The following is a 13,403-nucleotide window of genomic DNA, read 5'->3' on the forward strand; positions in this document are numbered from 1 at the left end:
TAAGATGTCACCCCCTTAGCACACGGTGCTTTATTATTTATCATGTGACTATATATTTTGAATGGTCTCATAATATATATCATATAAAAATAGGACGTTTTTTATGCTAATATGATGTTACTGGACTACTTTTATATTTCATAGATGTTTATAGCAGACTGGAATATAGTAGGCCTACTACATATACTAGAAAATAAATATTATATAGGAATATTATTTTCTTTTCTTTTTTAAGTAAGAGTGGCACAGCTTAACCCGCTCTTACCTACTGAAAACTGGCACTGTTAGGTAAATTGTCTGGATTGTTGTTGTTTTTAGTGGTTGTTCTCAAATGATTCAAAATCATAGCAAATGAATGACAGTAGATACTTTATTAAATTTAACTTAAAGTACAGTGACATGACAGTGAACATTTATTACAACATCTTACAGACACAATGGAGGTAAAAATGTGTCTCAAAAACCCAAGTTTATTGCATATTCATATCCCATATATATGACATTGTCTTTTTATTTACTTATCTATATATCTATTTAATAGCAATTTTACTTAATGTAATAGCTATTTTACTATTAAACCGCACTGAAAAAAATTATTTGAGTATGTTTTACAAATATGCTCTACTTTCAAATTAATGTTTAATTCAATTTGTGACTTGCTGTTTCTTTGTAATTATCTGTGAAATTGAATAGCAATTGTTTCACCACCATTTTTTTTTTTTCAGCGTGTTAGCTATTTTACTGATAGCTGTTTTATATGATTTACCTATAGGCTTTTATACCATTAATCAAAATTCAGTTTAACTTCTAATATGTTACAGACACAATGAAGCTATATGTTTAAAAAATGGAGTAAAAATGTGTCTCAAACCCTAATAGTCTACATAAGACAGGTGTTGAGTGGGGCGGCAATCATGATGTTCATAGACCACATCAACGACAAATTCCGATTAATTGAAGCAATAATAAGAAAATTGTGATAATATCAAGGTACAAGTTCAGAGCAGCAAAGATGTACTCTTCTGGATTGATGCTGTATTTGTGCTTTCCACCCAGTATGAGCTGCGTGTCCATCACCAGGTACTAAGAATGGAAAAAGAAATGGAGAGACAGTAAGATAAGAACAGTAAATGGGTCCTATTACACACAATAAAAGATTTTTGACAGACCATATTAATACTGCGCCAACCTAATAAGTAATACAGTATAACAGGAAGCCCTCCTAGATAAGGATTATGCATATACATGATAAAACATGACTAAGAAAGTGTTCTTACCACAGAGAAGATCAAAGTTCCCAGTGATGCGTAAAGGATGTACAAATACTTTGAAACATAAAAATCAGCATGAATTAATATGAACAAGTTAAGATCTTTGATAAGAGGATAACATATTAGTTGATTTACCTGTGATCTCAGAATTGCACAGAGTAATGCAAATGAAAACAGTGTCCAGGATAATACCCATATGCTCCCTGACAGAGCTGTGAAGTCCCACTAAAAACAAGCATAGGTATGTTTTTACTTTATAACTCAATTTTTTGTTAAAACAGTATATACAGCCAATTTATAACTTACTTTCGACTGCAGTGAAAACAAACTCATTGCAAGAGACACCAGAGCAGTTGCACCCACTGCCCATAGCACTGCTTCTGCTGAATAGTACCTGAATAGTAATAACAATTCCTTACTATAACACTGGCTGTGAAACTAAAGTTTTTGAATAATTTAAGTGCAGGTTTTTGAGTAACTGAAATGCATTTAAATGAGGCTTTTTACTCACACTACCACTGATCCAAGGAGAAAGCCTTCTGTGATTGTCTGTGTAGGAAAACAACACTTAGCATTTACATTTAATGCTTACCGCAATTAAATACTACAGTGGCTCTGTGTTTTACTTACAAATAGCGCTAGGAAGATGAAGTTTAAGGGAACTTTGCGACGTATGTCACCACAACAGATGAGCACAATGATTAGAACAAACGTTGCACACCTAGTGAATTTTGAACAAACACATGAAGTCAATGTAAGATATGTCTGGATGCAGTACATGCATATTAAGACATGCAGAACAAAGGAGAAGTGCTCACATCATAGTGTAGGTAAACCAGTATGTGCCTCTCACCCAGTCCTTGAGTGTCTCCCTATAGGAAAAGGGCATATATGTCAATTAATATGCTATACACGTTACTGTTTAAAGTTTGAGGTTATAATATTTTTTATGTTTTCCAAAAAAGTCTCTTATGCGTAAGGATGTTTTTATTTGATAAAAAAAAAATACAAGTTAAGACAGTATTGTGAAATATTAACACAATTTAATTAAAAATTTTTTTATTTAAATACATTTTAAAATGTAATTTATTCCTGAAGGCAAAGGTGTATTTTCAGTAGCCATTAATCCAGTCTTCAGTGTCACGCGATTCTTCAGATATCATTCTAATATGCTGATTTGATACTCTAAAAACATTCCTTACTATTATCAATATTAAAAATTGCTGTATTTTAATGAATTAATTTATTTAGAAAAAACTGTGATAATTTATTTAGCGAATATTTTATTCATTAAAAAAGTTCAATTTTAAATTGAAATCTTTGTCTTTACTGCCACTTTTGATCAGTTTAATTTTATCCTATCCATGCTGAATAGAAATATTAATTTCTTAAGAAAATCTTACCCCAAATGGTAGTACAGCTTTTATATATATATATATATATATATATATATATATATATATATATATATGAAGAGTTCATTTGCAAAAACAGATAACTCCATTTTTAACAATTTTCAAAAATCATGTTTTTTCATTGTGCATTCCAATTAATCTCAATCAAACTGCAGTTGGGTTATTTTGATTAGACTGTTTTTGCAAATAAACTCTTCATATATATACTGGACAAAATTATAAATGCAACACTTTTGTTTTTGCCCCCATTTTTCATGAGCTGAACGCAAAGATCTAAGACTTTTTCTATGTACACAAAAGGCCTATTTCTCTCAAATATTGTTCACAAATCTGTCTAAATCTGTGTTAGTGGGCACTTCTCCTTTGCCGAGATAATCCATCCACCTCAGGTGTGGCATATCAAGATGCTGATTAGACAGTATGATTATTACACAGGTGTGCCTTAGGCTGGCCACAATAAAAGGGCACTCTAAAATGTGCAGTTTTACTGTATTGGGGGGGTCGGAAAACCAGTCAGTATCTGGTATGACCACCATTTTCCACACGCAGTGCAACACATCTCCTTCGCATAGTTGATCAGGTTGTCCACTCCTCTTCAATGGCTGTGCGAAGTTGCTGGATATTGGCAGGAACTGGAACACGCTGTCGTATACGCCGATCCAGAGCATCCCAAACATGCTCAATGGGTGGCATGTCCGGTGAGTATGCTGGCCATGCAAGAACTGGGATGTTTTCAGCTTCCAGGAATTGTGTACAGATGCTTGCAACATGGGGCCGCTCATTATCACGCTGCAACATGAGGTGATGGTCATGGATGAATAGCACAACAATGGGCCTCAGGATCTCGTCACGGTATCTCTGTGCATTCAAAATGCCATCAATAAAATGCACCTGTGTTCGTTGTCCATAACATATGCCTGCCCGTACCATAACCCCACCGCCACCATGGGCCACTCGATCCACAACGTTGACATCAGCAAACCGCTCACCCACACAACGCCATACACGCTGTCTGCCATCTGCCCTGTACAGTGAAACCCGGGATTCATCCGTGAAGAGAACACCTCTCCAAAGTGCCAGACACCATCGAATGTGAGCATTTGCCCACTCAAGTCGGTTACGACTACGAACTGCAGTCAGGTTGAGACCCCGATGAGGATAACGAGCATGCAGATGAGCTTCCCTGAGATGGTTTCTGACAGTTTGCAGAAATTCTTTGGTTATGCAAACCGATTGTTGCAGCAGCTGTCCAGGTGGCTGGTCTCAGACGATCTTGGAGGTGAAGATGCTGGATGGAGGAGGTCCTGGGCTGGTGTGGTTACACGAGGTCTGCGGTTGTGAGGCCGGTTGGATGCACTGCCAAATTCCCTGAAATGCCTTTGGAGATGGCTTATGGTAGAGACATTCAATTCACGGGCAACAGCTCTGGTGGACATTTTTGCAGTCAGTATGCCAATTGCATGCTTCCTCAAAACTTGCGACATCTGTGGCATTGTGCTGTGTGATAAAACTGCACATTTTAGAGTGGCCTTTTATTGTGGCCAGCCTAAGGCACACCTGTGCAATAATCATACTGTCTAATCAGCATCTTGATATGCCACACCTGTGAGGTGGATGGATTATCTTGGCAAAGGAGAAGTGCTCACTAATACAGATTTAGATAGATTTGTGAACAATATTTGAGAGAAATAGGCCTTTTGTGTACCTAGAAAAAGTCTTAGATCTTTGAGTTCAGCTCATGAAAAATGGAGGCAAAAACAAAAGTGTTGCCTTTATAATTTTGTTCAGTATATATTAACTGACATAAAGACAAGTCTAAGTAACGCTTAAGTACACTTCATTATCTGTGATTTGTGTTTCGAAATGATTTGAAATAGGTGTGGCACATAAACACCAGTCAACTCACCAGTAAAGAAAAGCACAGATGATTCCAAAAGTTATTAAAAGTTGAACCATAAGTGTCAGATACACTTTTCTTATGAAACCTACATGAAACACATTTGAACACAAGAAACAAGTTTTTAGCATTGGCCATTCCCATGTGCATGACATTGCTTATAGCTGATAGCTATTTAAAAGTAGGCTACATAGGCTCTTATTATTCAAATAATATTATTATTAAAATTTGATTGTACACCTAATATATATACATAAATATAGGCTATACATAAATTTCATTTGTGAAAATGTTTAAGTGATATTTCTGTAATAGCAAAACCAAATTATTAAATTCAAGAGAGCACAGCTGACCTCTTCTTATGGTAGCATCTGAAAAGCAGTTCTCGTCTTCAAATCCCAGAGAGTATTCTGGCGGAGCACTGTCTGGAATCCCCATATTGACATATTCAACAACGGGGGGCATCATGCCAGCAGTGGGCTGCTCAACGGGGGGCATCATGCCAGCAGTGGGCTGCTCAGCGGGGGGCATCATGCCAGCGGTTGGCTGCCCAATGTTACTCTGTGTTGCATTAGGATAATAATGCGGAGGGTAATAGGGATTATACGGAGGGGGAGGCTGCTCTCTGTTCATATTGTATCTCTCAACAAACCTAAGTAAAAGTATAGACACAATTTAGAAAATTGAGAGTAAATAAAAACTCTTAAACTGTTTTACAATATAATCCACAAAGACAAATACTACTAGCATGATAGCATATTTATCTTGAGTAGCCAAGTAATGACATATGATTAAGATGTAAAATTAATTTATGTAAGATGTAAAATTAATTAATGTCAAATTATCTTTATGATAAATTGTTATAATTTTAATCTAATACACTAATGTTACTTAATATTGTAACATTTTGCTCCCATTAGAACCGCCACATACCTTTCAGTCTAGTACCCCTCTGCTTCCTGTTATGAGTTGTGTAGGGCAAAGTCTATTCTCAATGAGTTTGTCTCCAGAGGGACAGGACTTTACATAGCTTATCAAACCAATACACATTCGTGAGAACCAAGTTCACGTGTGGGATTTTTTTTTCTTTTACATTTCACAATGAAATTAACACTGACATAATATAAGTACCTCTACTGAGTGCTTTTTGTTTCTATCATTGATGAAAATAAAAAGCCAATGCTTTATTTAATTAGAGGAAAACCTCTTTGTGGTGTGATTAATAGGAGAGTTCACCCCAAAATGAAAATTCATTATTACGAGAAACTAAGTCATTATTATGAGAAAGTTTCTCATTATTACGAGAAAATAAGTCATTATTATGAGAAACTTTCTCATTATAACGAGAAAATAACTAATTATTACGAGAAATAAGTCATTATATGAGAAAGTTTCTCATTATTACGAGAAAATAAGTCATTATTACGAGAAAGTTTCTCATTATTACGAGAAAATAAGTCATTATTACGAGAAAGTTTCTCATTATTACGAGAAAAGTCATTATTATGAGAAAGTTTCTCATTATTACGAGAAAATAAGTCATTATTACGAGAAAGTTTCTCATTATTACGAGAAAAGTCATTATTATGAGAAAGTTTCTCATTATTACGAGAAAATAAGTCATTATTATGAGAAAGTTTCTCATTATTACGAGAAAATAAGTCATTATTACGAGAAACTAAGTCATTATTATGAGAAAGTTTCTCATTATTACGAGAAAAGTCATTATTATGAGAAAGTTTCTCATTATTACGAGAAAATAAGTCATTATTACGAGAAACTAAGTCATTATTACGAGAAAGTTTCTCATTATTACGAGAAAATAAGTCATTATTACGAGAAAGTTTCTCATTATTACGAGAAAATAAGTCATTATTACGAGAAACTAAGTCATTATTATGAGAAAGTTTCTCATTATTACGAGAAAATAAGTCATTATTACAAGAAAGTTTCTCATTATTACGAGAAACTAAGTCATTATTACGAGAAAGTTTCTCATTATTACGAGAAAGTTTCTCATTATTACGAGAAACTAAGTCATTATTACAAGAAAGTTTCTGATTATTACGAGAAAAGTCATTATTATGAGAAAGTTTCTCATTATTACGAGAAAATAAGTAATTATTACGAGAAACTAAGTCATTATTATTAGAAAGTTTCTCATTATTACGAGAAAATAAGTCATTATTACGAGAAAGTTTCTTATTATTACGAGAAACTAAGTCATTATTACGAGAAAGTTTCTCATTATTACGAGAAAAGTCATTATTATGAGAAAGTTTCTCATTATTACGAGAAAATAAGTCATTATTATGAGAAAGTTTCTCATTATTACGGGAGTCATTATTATGAGAAAGTTTCTCATTATTACGAGAAAATAAGTCATTATTACGAGAAACTAAGTCATTATTATGAGAAAGTTTCTCATTATTACGAGAAAAGTCATTATTATGAGAAAGTTTCTCATTATTACGAGAAACTAAGTCATTATTACGAGAAACTAAGTCATTATTATGAGAAAGTTTCTCATTATTACGAGAAAAGTCATTATTATGAGAAAGTTTCTCATTATTACGAGAAAATAAGTCATTATTACGAGAAAGTATCTCATTATTACGAGAAAATAAGTCATTATTACGAGAAAGTTTCTCATTATTACGAGAAACTAAGTCATTATTACGAGAAACTAAGTCATTATTATGAGAAAGTTTCTCATTATTACGAGAAAAGTCATTATTATGAGAAAGTTTCTCATTATTACGAGAAAATAAGTCATTATTACGAGAAAGTTTCTCATTATTACGAGAAACTAAGTCATTATTACGAGAAACTAAGTCATTATTATGAGAAACTTTCTCATTATAACGAGAAAATAACTAATTATTACGAGAAATAAGTCATTATATGAGAAAGTTTCTCATTATTACGAGAAAATAAGTCATTATTACGAGAAAGTTTCTCATTATTACGAGAAAATAAGTCATTATTACGAGAAAGTTTCTCATTATTACGAGAAAAGTCATTATTATGAGAAAGTTTCTCATTATTACGAGAAAATAAGTCATTATTACGAGAAAGTTTCTCATTATTACGAGAAAAGTCATTATTATGAGAAAGTTTCTCATTATTACGAGAAAATAAGTCATTATTATGAGAAAGTTTCTCATTATTACGAGAAAATAAGTCATTATTACGAGAAAGTTTCTCATTATTACGAGAAAAGTCATTATTATGAGAAAGTTTCTCATTATTACGAGAAAATAAGTCATTATTACGAGAAACTAAGTCATTATTATGAGAAAGTTTCTCATTATTACGAGAAAAGTCATTATTATGAGAAAGTTTCTCATTATTACGAGAAAATAAGTCATTATTACGAGAAACTAAGTCATTATTACGAGAAAGTTTCTCATTATTACGAGAAAATAAGTCATTATTACGAGAAAGTTTCTCATTATTACGAGAAAAGTCATTATTATGAGAAAGTTTCTCATTATTACGAGAAAATAAGTCATTATTACGAGAAACTAAGTCATTATTATGAGAAAGTTTCTCATTATTACGAGAAAATAAGTCATTATTACAAGAAAGTTTCTCATTATTACGAGAAACTAAGTCATTATTACGAGAAAGTTTCTCATTATTACGAGAAACTAAGTCATTATTACAAGAAAGTTTCTGATTATTACGAGAAAAGTCATTATTATGAGAAAGTTTCTCATTATTACGAGAAAATAAGTCATTATTACGAGAAACTAAGTCATTATTATTAGAAAGTTTCTCATTATTACGAGAAAATAAGTCATTATTACGAGAAAGTTTCTTATTATTACGAGAAACTAAGTCATTATTACGAGAAAGTTTCTCATTATTACGAGAAAAGTCATTATTATGAGAAAGTTTCTCATTATTACGAGAAAATAAGTCATTATTACGAGAAACTAAGTCATTATTATGAGAAAGTTTCTCATTATTACGAGAAAAGTCATTATTATGAGAAAGTTTCTCATTATTACGAGAAACTAAGTCATTATTACGAGAAACTAAGTCATTATTATGAGAAAGTTTCTCATTATTACGAGAAAAGTCATTATTATGAGAAAGTTTCTCATTATTACGAGAAAATAAGTCATTATTACGAGAAAGTATCTCATTATTACGAGAAAGTATCTCATTATTACGAGAAACTAAGTCATTATTACGAGAAAGTTTCTCATTATTACGAGAAACTAAGTCATTATTATGAGAAAGTTTCTCATTATTACGAGAAAAGTCATTATTATGAGAAAGTTTCTCATTATTACGAGAAAATAAGTCATTATTACGAGAAAGTATCTCATTATTACGAGAAAATAAGTCATTATTACGAGAAAATAAGTCATTATTACGAGAAAGTTTCTCATTATTACGAGAAACTAAGTCATTATTACGAGAAACTAAGTCATTATTATGAGAAAGTTTCTCATTATTACGAGAAAAGTCATTATTATGAGAAAGTTTCTCATTATTACGAGAAAATAAGTCATTATTATGAGAAAGTTTCTCATTATTTTTACGAGAAAATAAGTCATTATTACGAGAAAGTTTCTCATTATTACGAGAAACTAAGTCATTATTACGAGAAACTAAGTCATTATTACGAGAAACTAAGTCATTATTACGAGAAAATAAGTCATTATTACGAGAAACTAAGTCATTATTATGAGAAAGTTTCTCATTATTACGAGAAAATAAGTCATTATTACGAGAAAGTTTCTCATTATTACGAGAAAAGTCATTATTATGAGAAAGTTTCTCATTATTACGAGAAAATAAGTCATTATTACGAGAAACTAAGTCATTATTATGAGAAAGTTTCTCATTATTATGAGAAAATAAGTCATTATTACGAGAAAGTTTCTCATTATTACGAGAAAATAAGTCATTATTACGAGAAACTAAGTCATTATTATGAGAAAGTTTCTCATTATTTTTACGAGAAAATAAGTCATTATTACGAGAAAGTTTCTCATTATTACGAGAAACTAAGTCATTATTACGAGAAACTAAGTCATTATTACGAGAAACTAAGTCATTATTACGAGAAAATAAGTCATTATTACGAGAAACTAAGTCATTATTATGAGAAAGTTTCTCATTATTACGAGAAAATAAGTCATTATTACGAGAAAGTTTCTCATTATTACGAGAAAAGTCATTATTATGAGAAAGTTTCTCATTATTACGAGAAAATAAGTCATTATTACGAGAAACTAAGTCATTATTATGAGAAAGTTTCTCATTATTACGAGAAAATAAGTCATTATTACGAGAAAGTTTCTCATTATTACGAGAAAATAAGTCATTATTACGAGAAACTAAGTCATTATTATGAGAAAGTTTCTCATTATTACGAGAAAATAAGTCATTATTATGAGAAAGTTTCTCATTATTACGAGAAAATAAGTCATTATTACGAGAAACTAAGTCATTATTATGAGAAAGTTTCTCATTATTACGAGAAAATAAGTCATTATTACGAGAAAGTATCTCATTATTACGAGAAACTAAGTCATTATTACGAGAAAGTTTCTCATTATTACGAGAAAAGTCATTATTATGAGAAAGTTTCTCATTATTACGAGAAAATAAGTCATTATTATGAGAAAGTTTCTCATTATTACGAGAAAAGTCATTATTATGAGAAAGTTTCTCATTATTACGAGAAACTAAGTCATTATTACGAGAAACTAAGTCATTATTATGAGAAAGTTTCTCATTATTACGAGAAAATAAGTCATTATTATGAGAAAGTTTCTCATTATTACGAGAAAAGTCATTATTATGAGAAAGTTTCTCATTATTACGAGAAACTAAGTCATTATTACGAGACGCTTTCACATTATTACGAGAAAAGTCATTATTATGAGAAAGTTTCTCATTATTACGAGAAACTAAGTCATTATTACGAGAAAGTTTCTCATTATTACGAGAAAAGTCATTATTATGAGAAAGTTTCTCATTATTACGAGAAAAGTCATTATTATGAGAAAGTTTCTCATTATTACGAGAAACTAAGTCATTATTATGAGAAAGTATCTCATTATTACGAGAAACTAAGTCATTATTATGACAAAGTTTCTCATTATTACGAGAAACTAAGTCATTATTACGAGAAAGTTTCTCATTATTACGAGAAAATAAGTCATTATTACGAGAAAGTTTCTCATTATTACGAGAAAGTTTCTCATTATTACGAGAAACTAAGTCATTATTATGAGAAAGTTTCTCATTATTACGAGAAACTAAGTCATTATTATGAGAAAGTTTCTCATTATTGCGAGAAAGTAAGTCATTATTATGAGAAAGTTTCTCATTATTACGAGAAAGTTTCTCATTATTACGAGAAACTAAGTCATTATTACGAGAAAGTATCTCATTAATACGAGAAACTAAGTCATTATTATGAGAAAGTTTCTCATTATTACGAGAAACTAAGTCATTATTATGAGAAAGTTTCTCATTATTACGAGAAAGTAAGTCATTATTATGAGAAAGTTTCTCATTATTACGAGAAAGTTTCTCATTATTACGAGAAACTAAGTCATTATTACGAGAAACTAAGTCATTATTACGAGAAACTAAGTCATTATTTCGAGAAAGTTTCTCATTATTACGAGAAACTAAGTCATTATTACGAGAAATAAGTCATTATATGAGAAAGTTTCTCATTATTACGAGAAAATAAGTCATTATTATGGGAAAGTTTCTCATTATTACGAGAAATAAGTCATTATTATGAGAAAGTTTATCATTATTACGAGAACATAAGTCATTATTATGAGAAAGTATCTCATTATTACGGGAGTCATTATTAAGTGAAGTGAAGTGACATAGTGCCAAGTATTGTGACCCATACTCGGAATTCGTGCTCTGCATTTAACCCATCCAACGTGCACACACAGCCATTTATGCTGCAGCGCCCGGGGTTTGGTGCCTTGCTCAAGGGCACCTCAGTCATGGTATTGAGGGTGGAGAGAGCGTCCCCACCGACAATCCCTGTCGGCCCGAACCTTTGGATTACGAGTCCGACTCTCTAACCATTAGGCCACGACTTCCCTAAGTAAGAGACATTGCGACAGCGTGATTTGTGCCCCCACTAGAGATTTAAATGCCCCCTCGATGGAGGTGACCTGGCGCCGGCTCTCAGAAGCTTGGCCCATCCTGGCCCCACACGTAACAGCCAATCACAAAATTGTTGGGATATTCAATTGAGGTTCATCTATTTTTTCGTTTTCTTACCGCCCACACCCACATACGTGCTAATACTGTATTTTCGCGCATCAATATGCGCGGAATTGAAATCCTTTTGAATGAGCGCCTGTGCCTTTCACTTTCGATTTGGCGATCACGCGCCTACAGTGCTCTGTGTAAAGGGAAAACATCTTACAAGATCAGATATTTGATATTTGGGGAAGTCGTGGCCTAATGGTTAGAGAGTCGGACTCGTAATCCAAAGGTTGCGGGTTCGAGTCTCGGGCCGGCAGGGATTGTAGGTGGGGGGAGTTAATGTCCAGCGCTCTCTCCACCCTCAATGCCATGACTGAGGTGCCCTTGAGCAAGGCACCGAACCCCCAACTGCTCCCCGGGCGCCGCAGCATAAAAACGGCTGCCCACTGCTCTGGGTGTATGTTCACAGTGTGTGTGTGTGTTCACTGCTGTGTGTGTGCACGTTGGATGGGTTAAATGCAGAGCACGAATTCCGAGTATGGGTCACCATACTTGGCAGTATGTCACTTCACTATTGTCAATGAGCTAAGAATCTGTTGATTCATGGTCTTTTCAGTCTCAGTGGTGTAGTGCATGGTATATTCAGCCCAGACAGCAGCATAGTATTGGCCCAGATGGCCATGTGAAATCCATGCGGGCCAGATTTGGGCCGGATCTGGGCCAACACTGCTTGCTGTCTGGGAGGATACCTACTTCTAAATACCCTCTGATGGCATTCAGTAGTGTCTCGCATTAGCCAAAATCATGACAGTCCACCACATGAGTTGCTAATCAAATCGTCTGTGAATAAATGCAAATATTCCCTAAAAACACCCAGTAAAGACAGTGATGCGGTCAGGCCACGCCGGCTTTGTCCCGAGAGTGACAGAGATGCTGCGCCTCTTCAACTACAACTAGTGAGCACTCTTTAATAACAGAACCAGTGCTCGAAATGTGCCGGACAGTAAACGAACGCGTTCAAACAGTAAATTTAAAACTCTAATACAGAGAAAACCTGACTGATTTCATCAGAGACTGCGGAGAGTCATTTCAGCTTGTATTTGGCTTAATAGCACGAGTGTTTTATAATGGATTTTTTTGCACTATATATAAATTGTAAAAGGTATGGGGAGTGGGGGGGTTACATTTGCCCATCACTGCCATGGGAGAAACAGTCAGTCAAACATAGGATTATGCACAATTCTGGGTAAATTGATAACTTTTTTTTATTTTTTATTTTCAAATAGAGATCATATTCTCCTACAATTCTGAATAGACAACTAAACAAATAGCTTCTAATTTACTAGATGTTCTGACAAAATGTTAATTGCTGCAGTCTATTTAACTTTTTAAAATTTGAATTATTGCTAAATTTGCACCTCTGTTGTGGCTAATATTAATTTCATAATTATCCTTACTCTGTGAAGTAGCAGAAGTTAAGTGAAAATGTGCAAATGGCCCATATTGGGGTGAATTAAATGCAAGTCTTAAATGTCACTGTTTATAATATAAGGTGTTCATCCTTTCACTTTAAAAAAAAGGGGCATAAAAAGAGTAGCCTATACCCACTTC

The 13,403-nt window shown here is 33.0% G+C and overlaps 1 protein-coding gene across 1 annotated transcript; it reads right to left on the minus strand.

Moving 5' to 3' along the window:
* Nucleotides 1-493: 493 nt before the first annotated feature.
* On the minus strand, nt 494-5,570 carry LOC306878467 (protein lifeguard 1-like). Its single transcript, XM_079430857.1, has 10 exons — nt 5,517-5,570; nt 4,937-5,235; nt 4,593-4,671; nt 2,090-2,143; nt 1,902-1,992; nt 1,783-1,820; nt 1,578-1,665; nt 1,407-1,496; nt 1,278-1,325; nt 494-1,083 (listed from the first exon to the last, which is right to left on the minus strand). The coding sequence occupies exons 2-10, from the start codon at nt 5,214-5,216 to the stop codon at nt 934-936; spliced, it is 918 nt and encodes a 305-aa protein (XP_079286983.1). The 5' UTR covers nt 5,217-5,235; nt 5,517-5,570; the 3' UTR covers nt 494-933.
* Between the last annotated feature and the right edge of the window lie 7,833 nt (nt 5,571-13,403).

This window comes from Barbus barbus (assembly GCF_936440315.1).
Source record: "Barbus barbus genome assembly, chromosome: 12".
NCBI lineage: Eukaryota > Metazoa > Chordata > Actinopteri > Cypriniformes > Cyprinidae > Barbus > Barbus barbus.

Coding starts and splice junctions, on each gene's coding strand:
- LOC306878467 (XM_079430857.1), bottom strand. CDS start 5,216: ATGAACAGAGAGCAGCCTCCCCCTCCGTATAATCCCTATTACCCTCCG. Junction 1,326..1,406: donor GTGCAATTCTGAGATCACAG/GTAAATCAACTA, acceptor TATGTTTCAAAG/TATTTGTACATCCTTTACGC. Junction 1,084..1,277: donor GAACTTTGATCTTCTCTGTG/GTAAGAACACTT, acceptor TTCCATTCTTAG/TACCTGGTGATGGACACGCA.